The sequence below is a fragment of the Sander lucioperca genome, chromosome 2 (genome assembly GCF_008315115.2).
Source record: "Sander lucioperca isolate FBNREF2018 chromosome 2, SLUC_FBN_1.2, whole genome shotgun sequence".
Taxonomy (NCBI): Eukaryota; Metazoa; Chordata; class Actinopteri; order Perciformes; family Percidae; genus Sander; species Sander lucioperca.
This window is the reverse complement of record NC_050174.1, coordinates 31,913,592-31,934,888: the sequence shown is the minus strand read 5'-3', so window position 1 is coordinate 31,934,888 and position 21,297 is coordinate 31,913,592. Positions and strand designations below refer to the sequence as shown.

Below are 21,297 nucleotides of genomic sequence, written 5' to 3'. Positions count from 1 at the left end.
TAAAACGCAGACATTTGGAAACACTGCTGCCCCGTTTAAGTTTGAAAACTCAGGCAAGAAATAGACCTTTGGAAACGGCGACATGTCAGTCAGTCTTATCAGTTAGGTAGGCTTACATACCTTTCAGTAACAGTTCCACCTCATCGTCGGTTCAAGCAAACAAATCCCTGGTCTTACTTTCCACCATTGTTGTTCTTTCTCCAAAGTATTTTCTGTATTTTCCACTTATACATTCATGATTTTCAACTGCAGAGTAATGTCAGATGTGGTAACATAGACAGAGATTGGTTATGCTACTGGAGTTTAAACTCGTGTGGACGAAGATTGTTTTTGTCTCAAAATGCCATTTATAAAGGAAAATGTAGTAGTGTAGATGTAGCCTTGTTTAAATTAACTGAAAGTGGTCTAATCCCCAAGTGGATACGAGCAGAGTCATTAATGACTCCGATTAAGTGATGCATTGTAATCATGGCAGACAGAGAGTGTGAACTGTAAGGTGCAGGAAAAATTAAACATATTGCTGCTCTTTTCGAACAAGGCTGCTTGTTGGCGAATTGGTAGAGCTTCATGCGGCTGTCAGTGTTTGAGTCTAGTCAGGTTCATCACATTTTGGATAGGGTCGATTCCTTTGTTTATTCAAATCAGGTCTGACTGTCCTTGGGTGCCTTTCAGATTATGTTGTTTTTTTTTTTTTTTATCAATATCAATATCAATTTAAGCATGTTGGATTCAGGTAAGTTTTACATATATCCATTTCAATCTATTGACACACTCCAGCTGTGCCCACTATTCGACGAAGAAAAGCAGACAACTGTGGCTGTTTTAGGATAATTATGTTGAAGTTCTGTCAGAGAAAGCGCCTGAACAATGTGTGTACTTTATTGGCAAAACATATAATTATGATTAAGCAGTCTACCTACGTGGATCAAAATGTTACCTTAGCTTTTTTTCCACTGCTATGAGCTATATTATTTATTTATGCCTGAGAACAAACTCAGAGGATGAGGAGGAGCTTCTTCCCTCAGGCTGTCCGTATGCTCAATGATAACTGTGGCTAGCCACCCCCCCCCCCACCTCATTTTCTATTCTCTTACTCTAATGTGTGGTTTATTATTTATTTTAATGGATTTTATTAGGGCCCGAGTGCCAACAGCGGCGAAGGCCCTATTGAAACTGAAGGAATTATTATTATTACGGCAAATGAATCGCCTTTTCGAGGGGCTTAATATACTCAAAAACTCACCAAACTTTAAGGGTTTCGGGAATAGGCACACAAAAATGGCTCACTAGCGCCCCCTACAACATTTTTAAAATTGAGCCCCTGAAGTACGTTTAACGTAGACTAACCAAACGTGGTACACATATGTAGCATATGTGGCATGTCAAGACATACAAAAAAGTTCATTGGAGGCATACTCTTAACGCAACAGAAAGTCCGCCATTTTGAATTGAAAGTTCAAAATTTGTGCAATTTTGGCCATTTCCACATGTCGTGCTTTAACTTTAAAAGTTGGCAAACAGACTTTTCTAGGGGACTGTTCGTTTTTTATTAAACATTATTATTTATTAATTTAAATGTATTATTTCGGGATCTTTAGTCCAAATTAACTCCCTTCGCAATAAATTTGTCTATGACCCTCCAAAATGATTGGGAAAAAAAGCATGACCTTCCCCAACAATTTATTGATGCCTTCTGTACTGGTTTGCGCTTGGCAAAGATGTACAGATAACCATTGTTTTTTTACAACCATGACATATATGAGTTAACCTCTGCTTTCTCATCTTATATACCACACTCCACTATTATGGTGGCCATTTCAGTAGATTTACTCACTAACATTGTTGTGGAAACACAATAAGCATGGAAACTAAATGCACACGGGGGGATCACGTGACCAGCACCCGCTATGGTCGCAAGAGGCTAGAGCTCCTGCACTCACCTCCGCATTTCATTATTACTTTTTCTTCAATGCCAAATGGTGTTATCATGGTGACTCAGTGAAACGCCTGCAGGCACGAAAAGGCAGGTCTCATTGTCGCCTAAACTATCTACTTGTTCAGAGAAATCTGCTAGCATGGCAGCGGCTAATGGAGCGGTAGCTAACGTAGCAACTGATGTTAACGCAATCCCTAACATGGAGGACTTAATTGCTCAGGTCTTGGAAAAGCAACTAAGTATGCTTGAATCAGTGATCTACAACACAGTGAAGGGAGTGTTAGCGGAAATTAATGCCTCGCAGCAACGTTCGGGAGCTTGAAGGGACACAACACGAGCTACACACTGAACGCAACTCGGACTCGTTAGTCCGCCCGGCCGCCCTGGAAGCGATCCACGGAGGGAGAGAGGTGCCGGGGCTGAGGATGGCGGACTCAGCACCTGTGGACTAACGGTATCTGGGCTACTGAACCGAGTTTGACTGGAGGACGCTGTGTGTAGGTTTTGGAGCCAAGCTTTGAAAGAACATTTAACCAGACTGTAAGAAATGATGAACGCTGGCTACTCAGTCTACAGTCTATGTTTTGTGGACATTTAACTGGGCTGAAAAGAACATGATAAATCCTGAGGACACGGTATGTAAGTTTCGGAGCCAAGCTTTAAAGGGTTAAAGGGACCCGATTGTTTTGTTACTTCATGACAACTCTAAATTACACCTGCCTGGGAGACAGAAGAAAGTTTGGCTAGCAGGCTCAACCGCAACCAAGACGATAGCTCAACACTGCCCCCCCCCCGCCCCACACACTCGCTTTGTATAAAACAGTGGTTGGCATATTTTCTAGACATAGTTATGCTTGAGCTCTCTACAGCAAGGATTAACAAAGCCAAATCATCAATTATAGACCTATGGAAAAGTGCAGCAGCACAAGTATCAGTCCTTATGACCTCAGCATCACAAGAATTAGTGACTAGGCAAGGTGTGATTTTTGTTTTTTTGTTTGTTTGTTTTGTTTTCCTCGAGACCACAGAGGGTGGGGGTGGAAGAGGGTTTTTGTTCTTGTTCAATTTTATTTGTCTGTTCTGTATGTTCAAAAATATAAAAACAATAAAAAGTTGATCTAAAAAACACTTACTGCATTACTGCATTACTTCAAATCCTAAGTTACTCTTCTAGTAAACTAGTATTCACATGAAATAAAACAAAACATTGAGACCATTCAACAAAGCACACTGGGTAATAACCCATATTGACAGCTGGCCCGCCCAATCAGAAATTCAAAGTTAAAGCAACACTAGAGAACTTTTCCCGCTTCGGTCCCCCTACAGGTTGTCTCATTGGAACTACAGCTCACGCTACGGTACCCCTACAGGTTGTCTCATTGGAACTACAACTGGAAACTTTATACATTGTTCGTCTGCTATTTCATTACTAAATTCACTTCTGAGACTTTTAATGCGAGAAATCAACTATTTAGAGCCCCAAAATGGGCCGTTTTACAAAAATGTATTGAAAATTTAAATACTTATTTTTGTAATAATCAAGTATAAAAAACTGAGGAGGACACGCTGTTAGATGCTGTCCTCCTTTCCTACTCTTTCTTCAATGCCTAATGAATCTATCTCTTTCTCTCTTGAGCAGCACTGGTTGAAGCCTAAAAATATTGTAAACAAATTAATAACATAACTAATTATACTGGTCGGACTGTTCAGCTCTGTTTCAGACTGATGCCTCCGGTTCAGGCTGGTCCTCATCCTCAATACGTGCCTTTTTCAGTCGCGGAAAATACTTTTCAATACTCATCTGGATTGAAGCAGCAAACATTCAGTGTAAGAGTAAAAAAATGACATAACATTATTTATAATAAGTTTATTTGATTCACAGCTGCTACATATATTGTTTTGACCTCAACAACCCAACTGCATTTTACCGCAAACTTGCGACTAGATAACTTTCTAAAGAAGGCGCAATCGCTTGTTTGCTAAGGGTCAGGACTCTGACAACATTGACAACATTGTATTCAGAATATAAAATATTTTTTAGGACTTTTTAATGTGTGATTGTGTAAAGGTGTTCACGAGATACCAACCTTTCGTGAACTTGTGAATTTCGCCAGCCGTCTTTTTCTCATTTTGATGGAGACAGACGCTGTGTGCACGGAGGGGAGGGGCTGTGTGTGTATCTGTGTGTGTGTGTGTGTGTGAGAGAGACGCGTGAGCGACAGAGAGACGGAGGAGAGCATGGAAAGGAAATGCAGCTGAACGAATACGCTGCTTGTTTTAAATAGCATTCAAAAAAAAATTTAAAATAACGATGTGGCGGCCAGTGTTGATTGTATGGCGCACCGCCACAAATTAGTCTATGTGTGGGAAACACTGGGTTGCATTCTCAAAGTAAGCAACTCCAAACTCGTGTTGCTGTCATGTTGCGATTTTTGTTGGGTCAGACCCATCTGCTAGCAATGGGGGGCCGAGACTGAGATCTACATGGAAAAGTATGCACCAAACAAGCCACTTTGAAATTTTGCTGTTTTCATGAATACAAAAGTTGGGTGACCCTCCCCCCTAGACTAAAAAACGTTGGGTGGCCCACCCCTCAACAATGAATAAAAAGACATGACCCTCCCCTATTTTCCTCTGGTGGTCCATTCCATAAATACCGAACGGTCCCTACGGGTATTTTTTCTGCTGAATCCATTTTTGCTGTTTGCCAAGCTGTATCTCTTATGTGAAACTCAGTAGAGCGCAAACTCCAAGATGACCTCTAAAATGTCAGGAAATTCCATATTTTAAAACTTCTTCCACATCATGTGAGACATCAATTAACGAGTATAGAAAGTTTATTTAGGTGGGAATTAAGATACTTGTATGTGACAATGATAATTGCATTATTTCTCATTGTAGTCATGAAAATATCTGTTTTTATCCTTATATTTCAAATGGACAAACAGAATATCTAAAATGCGTCATTTGTTTGGAGTCAAGTGCATACTATTGTCTTTGGATCAAAGTGTGTGAATTGAGTTTGGAGTTATCCAAGAGGTTTTTTATTCTACTTTCTATTTATATTACTTTCTGCAGTTATTTCCACACATCGTATTTTTCATCAGAATTGATTTCTATATCCAAAGAGCGACATGAACCGACACAAAATATTTACAGTTGTGGAATTGTACCCATGAAGTTGGTCAGATTATAAGATTGCCATTACGGAAGCTGTGTGTAGTTTGAAGCCTGACCAGTCAATGTCATTGGATACTTGCATTATACAGTCCCTTCAGGATTTTGCGATGTCGTGATCGCGCCAATTCACGCGAATTCAACCAATCACCGCGAATTTGGTGCGACTCGCAATTTTGACCAATCACCGCAACCTTTCCACACATTTGACCAATAACCTGAAGTTTCCCGCGACTTCAACCAATCACAGCAGTCCCACATGCACTCTGAGAGCCAATGACCAAGCAGGAGTGAGAACGGGTTGATCATTTCCTTGTTTTTGATATGAAGACGAGACATGTGTGTGACTCATTTACCAACAAAACGTACAGCGAAAGGCCGTGCAAAACATTTCAGACCGTCCTGCCAACCTGTATACATTTTAACATCAATGTAGACTGTAACGATTTAAAAGTCGCTGAAGTTGCTGCCGTTTCAATCCTGGCTGTCGGTTCTCTGCAGTGGGTGGGGCTACTGCTCCGTTCCCCCCGCGACTGACGCTTGCACACACACAAACACACACACAGACACACACACAAACAACACACGGTGGATGCAGGAGAAAAAGGAGATGAGACGACACGATGACCTAAATTGAGGACGGCTGCGCTCGTTATTGTAAGTTAATGATAAGTTAAAGTCAGTACTTTATCAAACCGTATGAATGTGTGTCCCAGGCCAGGATAGGAAACTAACAATGTAAAGATCAACAAGTCAGACATACATGACAGACATGTTCAAATTTGATTCATTCAATAAATTATTATTTTTTTGTCTTAAATCCACCAGCCATTTTCATATTATACCAACATTTACAGCATCCTGAGCCTTTTTGGTAATGTTACTAGGAAAACTCAGCCCAGGATAGTTTTATTCTCCCCAAAACATGTTTCCTTATATACTATACAAAAAATATGACCAGATCCTTTCAGTCCATCTTGCTAGCGTTAGTGACCACATTGCAGCAGAAGGAAGGTATCACACTCCGTGCTATATGAAATTCCTCCGGAAAACCACAAAGACTAAAGAAAATTCCTCATCATCAGATTTAGCCATGGAATGGCTTTTGGATGAATGAACAAGAGCAACATTTTGCAGCAAAAGACGCAAACGTCTTTGAACTTTCTGAGGTTTGGAATAGATACTGTGCTTTGGCAGAAATTGGCAAGGTAACCATCCGCCCATCTTACCTAAGCAGAAGGTTGACCTTCAGAGAGAAACGGCTAAGGAATACATATGACTTCATCAACCTAGAGCGGGAAATACTGCTTGTTCCAGTTGAATTTGGACATGTCCCTTTGACAACCCTGTTATAAGAACCTAAAGAACCTTCACTGATACCAAAATACACGGCCCCTGAATGGTTCATGGAATTGATCCACATTGCATTAAAACTGAGAAGTGACATACTTGTACAACCAGCATACAAAGGTTTTGTAGTAAGCAAAGAGGAAATTATATCATGTGTTCCTGAGAGCCTCTTCATGTTCCTTCGCTTAATGTTTGGTGGACAGAGTCTCTTAGAAGTGGATCATGATGATGAAGCTGCTCAAATAAAAAAGACAACACTCAAAGAAAGGCTCTTAGTGTTGCTCAAGACCTATTGTACAACGTCAGTTGTGGTAAACTCTGGACTCCCAAGCATCTTGGTCTAGCAAGCACATTGCACCAAGCTACCAGATCAAAAGAACTGGTTGAGCTGTTTCACAAGGCTGGTCACGTCATAAGCTACAACAACTTAAAACAGGTTGATACAGCTTTGGCAGAGATTCCAACGGTGTGGGCGTGGCGTGGCAGCCATTTTGAGAATTTATCGATGAACAAAGAACTTGTTGTAACTTCAGTGTACATTGTCATATCTGCCCGAAATTTCTCACGATTGACAAGAGTCCAGGCCTGAGGACATCTATAGGCCAATATTGACTTTTGGTCATAGCGGGGGGCTGGCAACAGGAAATCTGCCTTATATGACAAACATCATCCGATTTACATGAAACTTATAATGTGTGGTCTACATGTAATACTGAGCCCCCTGTACTTTAACTACGCCCACTTACTCAGGCCACGCCCCCTTTCATAACATTTGAACCGTTTAAGGTAGAGTCTTGTGTGAGTTGTCATTGAACTCAGCAGAGAGTTTATTTTTGATTGGTGATGGTTTGACCCACCCCCTATGCTGTAGCCACACCGCTTTTATAACTTGTGTCCCGTTTGATGTACACTCTTGTGTGAGGTATCATTTAACTCAGCAGAGAGTTCCTTCTTCATTGGTGATGGTTTGGCCCGCCCCCCCCAATGCGTAAGCCACGCCCCCTTTCATAACTGGTGAAAAGTTACGTATTTTAAGGGTTTCAGGAATAGGCGCACAAAAATGGCTCGCTAGCGCCCCCTACAACCTTAAGAAAATTGAGCCCCTGCAGTACGTTTAACGTAGACTCACGAAACTTGGTACACATATGTAGCATGTCAGGACGTACAAAAAACGTCATTGGAGCTATACCCTGAACCCAACAGGAAGTCTGCCATTTCGAATTAAAAGTTCCAAATTAGTGCGATTTTGGCCATTTCCACGTGTCGTACTTTAATGAACTCCTCCTAGAGATTTCATCCGATCAACTTCAAATTTGGTCTGTGCCATCTTAAGACGTTAACGATGAAAAGTTATTAAAAGAACAACATTTCGTCATAGGGCATGGCCGTGGCGGGGCGGCCGTTTTGTGCGTTTCGTCATCGAAACAGGAAGTGGGTATAACTCAAGTGTACATTGTCCAATTGGCTCGAAACTTTTCAGGATTCACAAGAGTCCAACCCTGACGACATCTAAAGGCCGATATTTACTTAAAGTCATAGCACCCCGTAGTGGCAACAGGAAGTATGTCTAAAAGTCAAGGTGCTATACTTTAACGAACTCCTCCTAGAGATTTCATCCAATGGACTTCAAATTTGGTCTGTACCATCTCAACACCTTAACGATGAAAAGTTATTAAAAGAAAAACTTTTCGTCAAACGGTGTGGCTGTGGCATGGCGGCCATTTTGAGTGTTTAGCGATGAATGAGAAAGTGGCTGTAACTACAGTGTACATTGTCATATCTGCTTGAAATTTCCCACAATCAACAAGAGTCCAGCCCTGAGGACATATACAGGCCAATATTGACTTTTGCTCATAGCGCCCCCTGCTGGCAACAGGAAATCAGCCTTATACGACAAACATCATCCGATTTACATGAAACTTAGAATGTGTGGTCTACTTGTAATACTGAGCCGGCCCCTATACTGCAACCACGCCCATGCACTCATGCCACGCCCCCTTTGTGGCTTTTGAACCGTTTAAGGTAGAGTCTTGTGTGAGGTATCATTGAACTCAGCAGAGTTCCTTTTTGATTGGTGCTAGTTTGACCCGCCCCCTATGCTGTAGCCACGCCCCTTTTAATAACTAATGACCCGTTTCTTTTACACTATTGTGTGAGATATCTTTGAACTCAACAGACAGTTCCGTTTTCATTAGTCATGGTTTGGCCCGCCCCCTATGCTTAAGCCACGCCCCCTTTCACAGCTAATGAACTGTATGATGTAGAGTCTTGTGTGAGGTATCATTGAACTCAGCAGGGAGTTTCCTTTTCATTGGTTTGCAGTGTCTGAGTGCCACGCAAATGCACGGTCACAAGGAGCGGCGTCCAACAGTAACACCGACGCGCACAGAGGAGCAAGGGCCCGTCCAACGCTGCTTGCAGCTTTAATTTTTATTGTTTTTATTAAACCGGAACAGGTACACAATGAATTTCACTGCACATTGTACTGTTTATGAGTGTGTATGTGAGAAATTATTTTTAATTTTAATTTAAGCACTCACTGCAGCAGCAGCCCCTTTGGAAACATGTATTAAGTTTGGTTTAAGCACAAGCCTCTCCTAACATGAAACTGGAATTTGTGTATTTCAATGGAGAAAACATAAATGTTCAAATAGTCTAGACCAGGGGTCTTCAACAGTTTGTGAGGCAAGGACCCCTTAACTGAAAGAGAGACAGAGGAGGGACCCCCTACTACATATATTGTATAAAATTGAGTTGGGACTACAATGATGTGTGGGCGGCCTAAAGCCTCCATGCATACCTTTTTAGTATACTAAGCTATTAAATAATTGTTGGCATGATTTTGTAAATCATGTTTTAATGTTAAACATAAATGTGGCAGAGTGAATCCTTAGGATGAACTATAATTGTGGATGGCTATCTTAGTCAACTATTAACAATTATTAACAATAATTTGGTTTCCCCCCTGCAGTTACTCTGAGGACCCTCTAGGGGGCCCGGACCCCCTGTTGAAGATCTCTGGTCTAGACTAACTGTGAGTTAGCAAATGTCCCATCTATATGTTGTTTGTGTGGAATGGATTTACTCACTGTCGGTAAAGAAGACGTGAGCTCCTCGGTACCTCGGAGACTTCGGGTCTCTGAAGTCATCAATCAGACCCTCAACAGACTGAGACAGCAGGGAACAATGTTTTAGCTTATGGACTGATAAAGGGAATGATACTTTGGACAATTCTTTATTTTGTTTGAAAGCTAGTGAAAAGAAATATTAAAACCCCTCTATGTTTCTTATTTTATCATAACATGACTTTAAAAAGAACAATAATTGCAATCTTTATAAACCAAATTTACCATAAACCCAACTGGAACTGCTTTTTGAAGTATTTATATGACAAAAAATAAGCTTTTCTTAGTCGCTGGAAAAAAAGCAGTGTAAGATAAAATGTCAATAGTCATGTTTCCATCTAATTGTCAAGCAAATTTTAAGAGAACTTAAAAAATGTCGCAAAAAAGAAGAAAAAAAAAGAAAATCCGAATTAGAAGCGTTTCCATCAAATGGTTTAGAACGAATAAACTAGACTACACAAAGCGTAGTTTCGTCACAAGTTGACGTTACGCTTGATTGTAGATTGTAAACCGGCTTGCTAAATCAAAGAGTTTAGAAGTTTAGTTCTTTGGCTAAATGGAGAGAGGTAGCATTGTACAAGTTGGCCACCTGTGCAGAATACAGGGTTGTGGGGCGCCCAGATAGCTCAGTTGGTAGAGCGGGTGCCCATATGTAGAGGTTTACTCCTTGATGCAGTGGGCCTGGTTTTAACTCCAACCTGTGGCCCTTTGCTGCATGTCATTCCCCCTCTCTCTCTCCCTTTTCATGTCTTCAGCTGTCAAAAATAAAGGCTGAAAATGCCCCCAAAAAAAATGGGTTGTGGCAGAGACATTTGGTGTCAACCATTCACCGCTGTGTATACGTGGTGTGCAGGGCCATATGATTCAAGCTGTTGAACCAATTCGTCAATTTACCGTACGTGGCTGAGGCACAGGCTATAGCGTACCAAAACTCCACTACGCACCTTGTGCCACAAGTGTATGGCGCACTGGATGGGACCCATATCCCGATCCTTCTCCCATCCGATGGATACCGGGACTACAGTCATGTGAGTTACATGTTCGCTATGTTACAACTTATTCAGCAAAGCTGTTTCCATCTTCCATTTTGCACATTAACTCTTTTTCAAAAAAGGCAAAAACCACCTCAGGCAAGCGTAATTTTATTTTAGAATTTGAGGAAGTTTTTTTTTTTTTTTTTTTTTTTTTTTGAATTTTGCCAATTCCATCAACATTTTCTAATGCCATACTTAAAAATGCACATAAAAATACATTGATGGAAATATGACTAATGAGACACTGTATGCTGTGCCATAGAATCATACACATCATCTATAGGAGCTGTATCTTTGTTGTATCTATTACCTCATCTGAGGGTGTGATCAGGTAGATGGCCTCCATGCTGGGCAGAGGCTCACGCGGCTTGCCTACGTCTTCTACAACTGGAGAGAACAGGAAAATAGTAATCAATACTCATCCATCCGCTTGATTAGATTAGAACTATTCTCTACCCTGCACATTCCTGCACAAAGAAACAGAACTGTCCTTGAATTTTAAATTTTAAAACATTTAAACATTTAAAATGTATGTCAAATGTAACATCAAGTTTTGAAATAGTATTCATTTCTTAGATACTTCTGTATTTCAATGCCATGTGTTGTGTTTTCTTATGTTTTCTTATCTTATGTTTTGTGTTGTGATCTATTTGCATGGGTTTTCTTAAGTTGCAGAGCATTGACCTCTCAGGGCCACCGTATTTCTGGACCAACTGTGACACTTTCCTCTTTTATTATATTATTGACTTACATTCTATTATATCTGTTTTGACTAGATTGTATGCATTTATTTCTTGTTAAGTAAATGCTTGTTTTATAGACATGTCTAATAACTTTTTGCCTGAACCTAAGCGCTCTCCATATCTTAATAAATTAAGGTTGATCGGTCTGCTGTCCTTCATTCTACCCCAATGTAGGTGGATCAATGACCCAACACACGCTCGTTACGCTAAGTGTTGTCTGTAAATAACCAACCTGTTAATAGGCAACTGTTTGATCTAGACTAGGCTGAGATTTGGTTGGAGACAACAGTTTGATTCTGCTATACTGTATGACTGTACTGCAGCAGCCTCCCACTCGAGCTAGTTATCCATCAGTAGTAACTGGCACTAGCATTATTTAGCCATTAACCACACTGACAGTGAATATTCACGTAGCTTATGTGCCGCAAATCTCAGTGTGAAAGCCTTGGTTATTAATATGGTTGTTAGTGATCAGGATTCTTCTGTTGATTTGTTTCACAACCGGCTACAGAACAGCTTTTTGTCATTTTCCTCTTTCTTTCCTTATGTGACTTTGCGATTCTTTCCCTTAAAAGGGGCTGCGGCCTTGGCGATTGGCACTTGATGATGCGATGCCGGTCTAGTCTATACAACAGGGCAGATTCTTAGGGTCTAGAAAAATTTTATAAAGTAGGTACAAGTCCGTCAAAAATATTTATTAGAAAAAAGCCAAACCCACTGCTCTCTTTGTTGAGTTTTCAGATTCATTGTCAGTGATTTACCTAGATGTTTATTTAATCTGAAAGTCCTACACAAAATGTTCGTTTGCAGTTCAATCCAAATAAACAAAAACGAGATAGTACATTATCAAAATAGTTGCCGATTAATTTATCAGTTGTCAACTAATCGATTAATCTTTGCAACTCTATACGTAATAGGTTGCTCTAGCTGAACTGAATTTATTTTTCTCTGCACTAAATTTAATTAAACTGATTTCGAAGCTGCAACTGAAGTGAACTCAGGTGACCTGGGTGGTACTTGCATACTGACATACCAACTGTACCGTTCTTCTTTACCTAAACCCAACTGTCCCGTTCTTTTACTCAACCCAACTGTCCCGCTCTTGTTCCGTTCTTCTTTTACTAAAACCAACTGTCCCGTTCTTGTCCAGTTCTTTACCGAAACCCAACTGTCCTGTTCTTCTATTCCTAAACCCAACTGTCCCGTTCTTGTCCCACGTGTCACAGAAACGTACCTTTTATAAGCCCACCCACGATCTTTCCCTAAACCTAACTGCGTCAAAAGTGACGCCAATAGTCCTGACCAAGCACGTTTAGGAAAAGCGTGTTTAGATATGACGCTAAAGGAGACTTTTAGCGTCAATAACAACGCCAAAGGCACCTGACTAAGCGTCTGTATTTTACGCGATGGGAGTGAGAATGTGTTGTACTTACTGGTGATTCCCTCTGACATGATGTCTGTCATCTTACAGCAGGAGGAAATCATCCTCATGCTCAGCTTGTCCACCACCAGCACCTATAACACAGTTGCACACAGCAGGGGGCTTCATACGGATTTTATTTTGATAAGTTTTATTCATATTCAGTGTCAAGATCAAAGGGGAATGATGCCAAACTTAATGAGAATAACAGAACCATTACCTTCCATTTTCCTTTTTCTCTTGCCTTCTTGATGACATTGTTCATTATCTCTGTGAAGAAGGGCAATGTAATTACAGATCAGTCAAGACATCAACATAAAACATGGATTTCACATAACAACATTATTTTAAATGTTTTTGTGTTATTAGATTGATTTACCATCAAAAGCATACTGTATGTATGAAAACAAAAATTAAAAAAAATGCTAATTTGATTTTAGGCTTGATTGTAGTGAGCTAGCTTGGCAAAAGCTACTGTTCTCTATGCATGGACAGTGACTTACATTACTTTTAGAATCAGATTTTTGTGTAAAGATTTCTGCCAATGAGTGGACATAACCACTCTTTCCAATACACTTTTGTATCGTTTAGTAGTTTTCTTTAAAGAAATGTCAATATGTTGATTTTCTTCAGCTAAGTGTCAAACTGCACTGTACTCCAAAATCTAATCAGCAGATATCCCAAGACCTAGACATTTAAAATATATCTTCAAGGCTAGATTGAGCAAAGCTCTACGCGTGACCACCACCGACAGCCCCGTCTTCTGGCATAGACAGTATAGGCAAGTGCTAGGGATGAAGGAGATGTTCCCATAGGTCGTTTGTTAAAGTAGCAATTATGAACTATATATATGTTTCTAGTGGCAGAGTCCTCTAGTGGCTGTAGCACATATACTGAGAGGTTTATGCCTCGATGCAGAGGACCTGCATCCGCAATCTGCAATCCGACCTGTGACGATTTCCTGCATGTCTTCCCCCTCTCTCTCCCTTTTCTCACCTATCTGTCCTATCAAATGAAGGCAGAAAAGCCCAAAAAAATAATCTTTAAAAAAAAAGAAAAAGGACTCAGACGTTGGATGAAGTTTCTGACTAAATAGGTTATAAAAATTTGATATAAGATGTTATACTTTTCTAGCCTGACAAGCCAGACCCACATCAAGATGTTGGGTCTGGGAACACACCATTGGCAGGGCTCAATCCAAGGGGCGGGATAAATGGTTGTCTTTCAAATTCCCTCTGCACGCAATATAGCGCTACAACCAACCAGAGCATCAAAGAAGGTAGCGGAGCTAGTTGATAGATTAAACTTTTGCCGTATCCGATCGGCAAAACTCCGAACACATCTTCCTTTTTTAAGAATGACTTCAGTGCCATTCTTTGTTCTTTTCTCAAAGAAAAGCTTAACTCCAAGTCTTCCGGAGTCGTGGCCAAAGCCGATTCGAAGGACCGCTGTTCTACAGCAGCAGCAGCCATCTTCTTTGTTTTCAAGTAGCAGGCAATTCACGCAGAACCGTCGCAAGTCAGAGTTTGGTTTCTCCAGCTCGTAAGCCAACAGAGAGTTGCTAGACGGCTCTGGCTGCAAATTACATTTGCTGCCGCTAGGATGCGTCTAGATTTCTAGATTAAAGCTTTTCCTGTTTCTGGCTCCAAGACCGGCCAGGAAGCAGCTGGGGAGACGTTCCATCCAGGGCTGATGTTCTTTTGGGGGTAACACATCGTCTTTACATCGTCTTTGGGATCTCTTTTTTCTCTCGCTTTTCCTCACAGCCACACATACACTTCTCAGTCGGACACCGCTACCGCTCGCTCTCCTTGCTTGACAACACACTCACTGACGTCACTCACTTAACGCTGCATTCTCGCTCTTACTTTCACTACTCTCGTAACAAAGGAATTGATATTGATATATGCAACTGTAGTGCATGATTTGGGGGCTCCCTACTACATGTTCACATTTGGAAAATGCAGAGAGATGTGCCCCGGATCGTGAAGTTCGCCTACATGGATTTGACATCCAATGCTGGAAAGAGCACAGCTAAATGTTGTTTAGAAAAAAGTCAGTAAATAAACTCCCTTTGCAATCGTGACAGTGGTGTCATTTTGTTTAATGTAGACCCTCTTTTATTAGTATATCAGCTCTTTAAAGGTGCCAGAGTGGAGAAATGTAGGCAGTCTTGGAATTCAACACAGAATCAACCTTGATGACTCGACTTGGACTCGAACACTGGGGACTTGAGACTCGACTCTGACTTGAACTCAGGTAATGGTGACTCGACTCGGACTCAACTCTGACTCTTCTTTGGTAACTTGTACTTGGACTCGGACTCGAACACTGGGGACTCGAGACTTGACTCGACAGTTGGTGACTCAACTACAACACTGGGCAGTTGTAAATAGACCGATGGTCAGATCTGAATGAATCGGAATGAACGAAAAAGTACACGGACCGTTTAAAATGATCCATTTTTCAAATTTGGATATCGTTTCAAAATCGGAAATCAAATGAACGAAAAAGTACACAGGCTGTACAAAAGGCCGTCAATCAGGAGTGATTGTTGTGAGTACGTGTCCGAGAATAGCGCGGACACGCACCTCACACTGCGCGCACCACCCGGAGAAAAAAGTGAGAGAAAGAAAAAGGAGAGGTCGCAGTTCGGACGACTACCCGGTTGAGATTGTGTGTGTGTGTGTGTGTGTGTGTGTGTGTGTGTATGTGTGTGTGTGTGTGTGTGTGTGTGTGTGTGTGTGTGTGTGTGTCCTTGAGATCTGACAACACACAAACACACGTAGCAGAGCTACCCACACCCATGTTTCTACTGTTGATTAATTAAATAAAACATCAGAAGAGAGAAGTTGTCTCTGTCCGTGTTTTAAACAAACACACCTGGGGCGAAGTTGGAAACCAGAATCAGCTTTAAATACAGTCCTAATCTAGTCCTCACTAACACAGGCCCAATTATAGTATCTACATGAAAACTTCACTGTTGTTGCATGAAATGTCGTTTGTGTTTAGCCTACATCATCAGTTTCTATCATGTGAAATAAGAGGATAAGCCAGCCTGGTGGCCAAGCTGCAGACAGATGCTCCTCAACAATGTGCTCCCCAGCAGTCAGCTCCCCCTGCTGTTCATAAGGTGCCTCTGCACCCCTTTTGTTTCAGACCCTCCCACCAGACTTTGGGCCATGCCTCCTCATTTACATTGACATGTGTCAAGTCCAAATGAAAAGCCAATGTTAAATGTAAATTCAAAAGCCAAATATTAAATCCAAATGAAAATCCAATGTTAAATTGAAATCGAAAAGCCAAATATTAAATCCAAATTAAAAGCCAATGTTAAATTGAAATTAAAAAGCCAAATATTAAATCCAAATGGAAAAGCCAATGTTAAATTGAAATTCAAAAGCCAAATATTAAATCCAAATGGAAAAGCCAAATGGAAAATTAAAAAAAAAATAATAATATTTTTAATTTGATCTCGCTTCGTTTTCTCTTTGGACTTTCAATTTGAATTATGAATAAATATTTCCTCCATACAAAATGACACAAGCACACAATCTCATGATTGTGCAAATCCTTTTCCACGAGGGACAGTTTATGCAGCTGGGACAGCTAATGGGACAGCAGGGAAACAGAGGGACAGAAGAATAACTCAATCCCTCATGAGGAAACTGGATCACCACAAAAAAAAATAATAATAACATATACACTGTAATATAATCATATAACCAATAATATAAAAAGTGTTTAACGTATTAGATACAGAATAGCATGTGTCAGATCCACTTGTGTTGCTGAGTAGCATCCCGTTTTCTTTCACTGGAGTTTAAGCATCTGTCCTGTCTGTCAGACTGAACAGTGCTGGGAGGAACAGGCCCACTGCAATCACTGCCTTTAATCTGCCAATCCTCCCAATCCTCTTACCCCATCCACCGCTCCCCACCACTATTTCTGGGCCGTTTCTGTGTCAGCAGATGTGACGTCACGGGATTGCAGCATCACTGGCTCACAAACAAGCACACACACACACACACACACACACACACACATGCATGCACGCACACACATGGTTACACAGCACTTGTCAACATGTCCAGCATGTCAGACAAGACAGAGAGCCATTGTGACATTTCACTTGAGAAGCTGCTCCTCATAGTGTCATAAGCACATTATCATGACATGATAATAGTGAGCCAACTGTGTGGCTAATGACAATAATTGTGAATGACATAACATTGGTTTTTATTCTTTAATCACAAATGTTTGTCAGAAATTTAAGGCCAAGTTTATATGATTTATCACAAAACATTTCCATAAAGGTGGATCAGATGTTTCAAATCTCACACTCAGTCAGTCAGTCAGACCATTCTTTCTGAAGGGGAAGCTAGTGATTACAGTTAGTGTGAATGGTCCTGTTTATCCATTGGGTCAGAAGGATTAAGTGGAAGTGTCCGTGAAAGAATGGGACGTGGCCTGACAAGAAGATTTCACAGGCGAGACAAACAACAACAGGCTGCTGCTGCTGTGGCATAATACAGGTTTATAATATTGTATTTTATCACAGTAACTAACTGTAACTATGTAGGGGATCTCTGTGAAAAGCAGGACATGTGGACTTATTTTGGATGATGAGTGCTGTGTAACCATGTGTGCGTGCGTGCGTGCGTGCGTGCGCGTGCGTGCGTGTCTTTCAAACGATCCAAACAAAAGACGTCATGCGCAGCACACTGTTGCGAGCCTCTGTAAAGCAGCTGGGGCGGGGAGTTGCTACTAGTGATGGTCAAATGAAGCTTCATTCTGTTCAAAGAAAAGGCAATTCAGTGTTTTCAACCCTTTGTTGAACAGAGAGCGCCATCTAGTGAGCTCAGAAAATAAAGAGTGGTTTGCGAAGCTTCATTTGACCATCACTAGTTGCTACATCCCTGTAGCTCCCTCACACAAGATGAGAACATGGACTATATATTGCAGTAAGCTAACGTTACATGCATTATAGCTCCCTCACACAAGGCAAAAAAATGGGCAATATATTACTACAAGCTAAAGTTATATGCATTTCTAGAATCATTATAAACTACAATATTGTTTTCATTCTGCTATTTTCTCGGACTGTGACTGTGTTAACATTGACTACATTTGTTAAAGTACTGTAGCTGAAATAAATGAAGCCACTGAATGCTGCTAAGCCAAGATCCAAATACATGTCTAAAATTTAAGAATCGACTTCGCACATTGCAGTTGTATTGCTGAGGACCAACGGGAGTGCAGTGTTGAGTGTGAAGTAGTCGCTGTGGCTGTGGCTCAGGAGGTAGAGCGGTAGAGGTGAACCCCAAGTTGCTCCTGATGAGCAACCCTAGTCACGACCAGTCGAACGACGAACGCCGTGCTTGAACTATGTTACTGGTTACTGGTTGCACGGCGTTCATCGTTCGACTGGTCGTGATTGCTTTCCCAAGATGGCGCCCGCCCGTATACATGAACGGTATTGTCTTTCTAAACTATCTTTTTAATAAACTGTCTGTACACTTACAAAGTTCTCAATGCTTCGGTTTACATGTAGGGACCCTCATTATGCTACCGTGAAAGTGTGGTGCTATTTTGAGCCTTGTTAGTGGTATAGAAATAGCGATTTCTTTTTACTTTACCCTCTCCCCCGACAAGTAGCGTTATAAGGTAATTAGTGGTTTGCGCTGAAACTGGTCACATTCAATTAGCATGAAAACATATACCAGAGAACACTCGACTCGGTACAATGATTAATTTTGCGCTGGATTTGTCCTTTAACCATAGTCCTCATAAATCCACCGGAGTTTAAAATTCCGACACAAAGAAAGCAGAAGAAAACGGACATCGGCCAAAAGACATGCATCCGGCGGAATTTCTCGCTCTCAGCAGCCCCATATTAACTTTGTGTTTGTTGGTATATGGTAACTTGGTCAATTCCAAATTTATTTAGGAATATGCCCATACTACACTGAATTAAGTAAAATTAAGTGATCCTGCATTATTACCTGTAGAGGGTCAAAGGAGAGGGCCAGGATAAAAGAATCATCAGGCACTTTACAACACCATTAACTCTGTCCTTTGCTCTTTTTCTTTATATAAGTCTGAATCTCCATCTGACATCACCAAAATAAATTATTTTCTTAGATAGGAACCTTCTGAGGTAATACTTTCTGAAAGTACATGAACCTTCGGGGTGGAGTTTGCAGGGATGACCACTGCTGATTGGCGAAACACTCAACTTCAATTCGCTGACCGCTTCATTCATAAAGAAGTATGAAGTACTTTCATATCTATTTATGCCCATTTTAGGACGAGGGGAGAACACTTCATTTTGTTTGATAAATTAGTGCTTTATTGTCGTTTTAAAAAAGATAGAGAGAAAAAGAGAGAGAGATTGCGCAAAACAGGGGCCACACTGAGCTGCAGGCTGCAGAGATGTTGGCTGCGGGCTCAGGTGAGCGAAGAGAGACAGAGAGAGCTGTGTATGAGAGAACTAAAAATATAAATTTCTGATTGTTTCACAGCTGTTGCATTCTAAAGCACAAATAAATAACCATCAACACTCAACAGACGATTTTGTGGAGACAGACGCTTTTATAGTTTCACTCTCCATTTCCTTCATACCGGTGTATTAGTAAACAAGTAAGTAGGCTACTCTAGGATTGATTTATGACCATTTTAGGACAAGCCAAGAACATTTTTCTTGATTTGATAACATTAAAAGTAAAGTTAGGCTTTGCTTTCGGCTTTCAGACTCATTTAAAAAAACAGAGAGAAAGAGACAATACTGAATTGCCGGCTGCAGACGTGCATCTGGGGGCGACCGTGAAAGACAGAGTGCGGCAGTGCTGTGAATGACAGATACAAAACCTTATTTTCTGATGGTTTCTCAGTGATTACGCCCTTTTTGACAGTGAGACAAAATCTTTTTTCCTATGTTTTTTTTATGAAACGGGCAGGCACACTACACTGCAGGTTGCCATGTGTGTTTACCCTTATGACCACCAGCATCCCTCATCCTGTCATGTTGCTTTATACGTCAGCGGACTTATTTGCCAAATTTTCACAGGTCTTTGGACTCCTGTGGAAATGCAGATAACAATGTGCTAAAGGAACCTTCTAGTTCCTTCAAAATAGTTCTGGGGACTTAAAAGACCCCAGAACCTTTGGTCAAAATGTGGCTATAATCTAAATGTTTACTGTGAAAAACCCAGATGTTGAAAGGTATAAAGATTCACCATTAACTGTAAAGGAAATCCCCCTCGCCATGAAAATCATGCAGAATAATAAGGCTCCTGGCCCAGAGGGATTTACAGTCAATTTATTAAAAAGATTTCAGGCTAAACTGTCCCCACTATTGCATTCTGTATAAAAGGAATCTCTGTAGGCAGCCCCTGCCCCCAGTTTTGTTGTCATTACTAAGAATTCCTCATGGGGGTGACAGAAACTACGCACTATATCTTTAATCCGGTCTGGATGTTCAAGGATTCCCAGAACCTGGTTACAGCCAGCCAAAAAGCAAAAACATTATTGCAGGTACCAGGAGGAGTGGGAGGGAAGTACTTGTACATTGCTGCTTTACGAGCATTTTCCAAGTCTGCAGGAAAGAATATGGCATTTTGCACGCAGGGGAGGCAGAGGTCACACTGTTGCATACAACATAGTCATGTTTCTAACAGTTTACTTCATGTTCATGAACAAAAAATATTTTATTGTAGAGTTTTTACTTTTATAGGTTTTACTGTTACTGTTCGTTGTTCGAGGCCACTTGACCATGCCCACCCCCAACTTCCCTGTCCCGAATTTCACACATTCTCATCTGGTCACCCTGCATGCAACATATGACAAAAGTGGAACCAAAATAGCGGATACCGCTCTCCGACCGTGTGCTATTTTCACTCACAGAAGAAATGTAAGTAACTTAAGCTGCCGTTTTTGGTGAAAATAAAATAAGCCCAGGTCAAATATTTTGACAAGAACATAGATTAATGTCACTATAATTGTAAAATGTGAAGTTTGACTGTGAAGTTTGATGTTTCCCCGGAAATAGCGTCCAAGTGCTCAAGTGTAATTTTATAGCTCTAACTTCATAATTTCTAATGATACCTAGCATGTCATAGGGACTGACTGGCCAAGGGGGCTAGCAGCACACCTGGAAAGAAAACCATCTCAGTACTGTATTCACTGTTGTCAAACATTTATGACATCTTAATGACAAGTCCAAATTGTTTCACACAAAGCTAAATGGTTTCTTTAAAGTTTGATAATTAGGCCTGCAATGACATATTTATGACAAATTATGTTGTCTAGGTTAATTTCTAGTTGTCATAAGTATACACATGTATGTGTGTGTGTGTGTGTGTGTGTGTGTGTGTGTGTGTGTGTGTGTAAAGACTAGTGTGTGTAAAAAAATAATAAATAGGGGGGGGGGGGGGGTTTAAATCCCGATGTAAACAGGTTTTTCACTTTAGTGGAATAATCCGTCTCTTTTTAAAGATTTTGCAATGCCTTC

The 21,297-nt window shown here is 40.8% G+C and overlaps 1 protein-coding gene across 1 annotated transcript in view; it reads right to left on the bottom strand.

Moving 5' to 3' along the window:
- The window catches only part of stxbp1b (syntaxin binding protein 1b), a 59,275-nt gene that overhangs the window by 37,088 nt on the left and 890 nt on the right, over window positions 1-21,297 (bottom strand). Inside the window, exons 2-5 of the mRNA XM_031300908.2 lie at window positions 13,006-13,055; window positions 12,799-12,880; window positions 10,933-11,009; window positions 9,553-9,631 (exon numbers count right to left, since the gene is read on the bottom strand). Coding sequence (XP_031156768.1) covers window positions 9,553-9,631; window positions 10,933-11,009; window positions 12,799-12,880; window positions 13,006-13,055 — 288 coding nt within the window. The remainder of the gene's footprint in view (window positions 1-9,552; window positions 9,632-10,932; window positions 11,010-12,798; window positions 12,881-13,005; window positions 13,056-21,297) is intronic.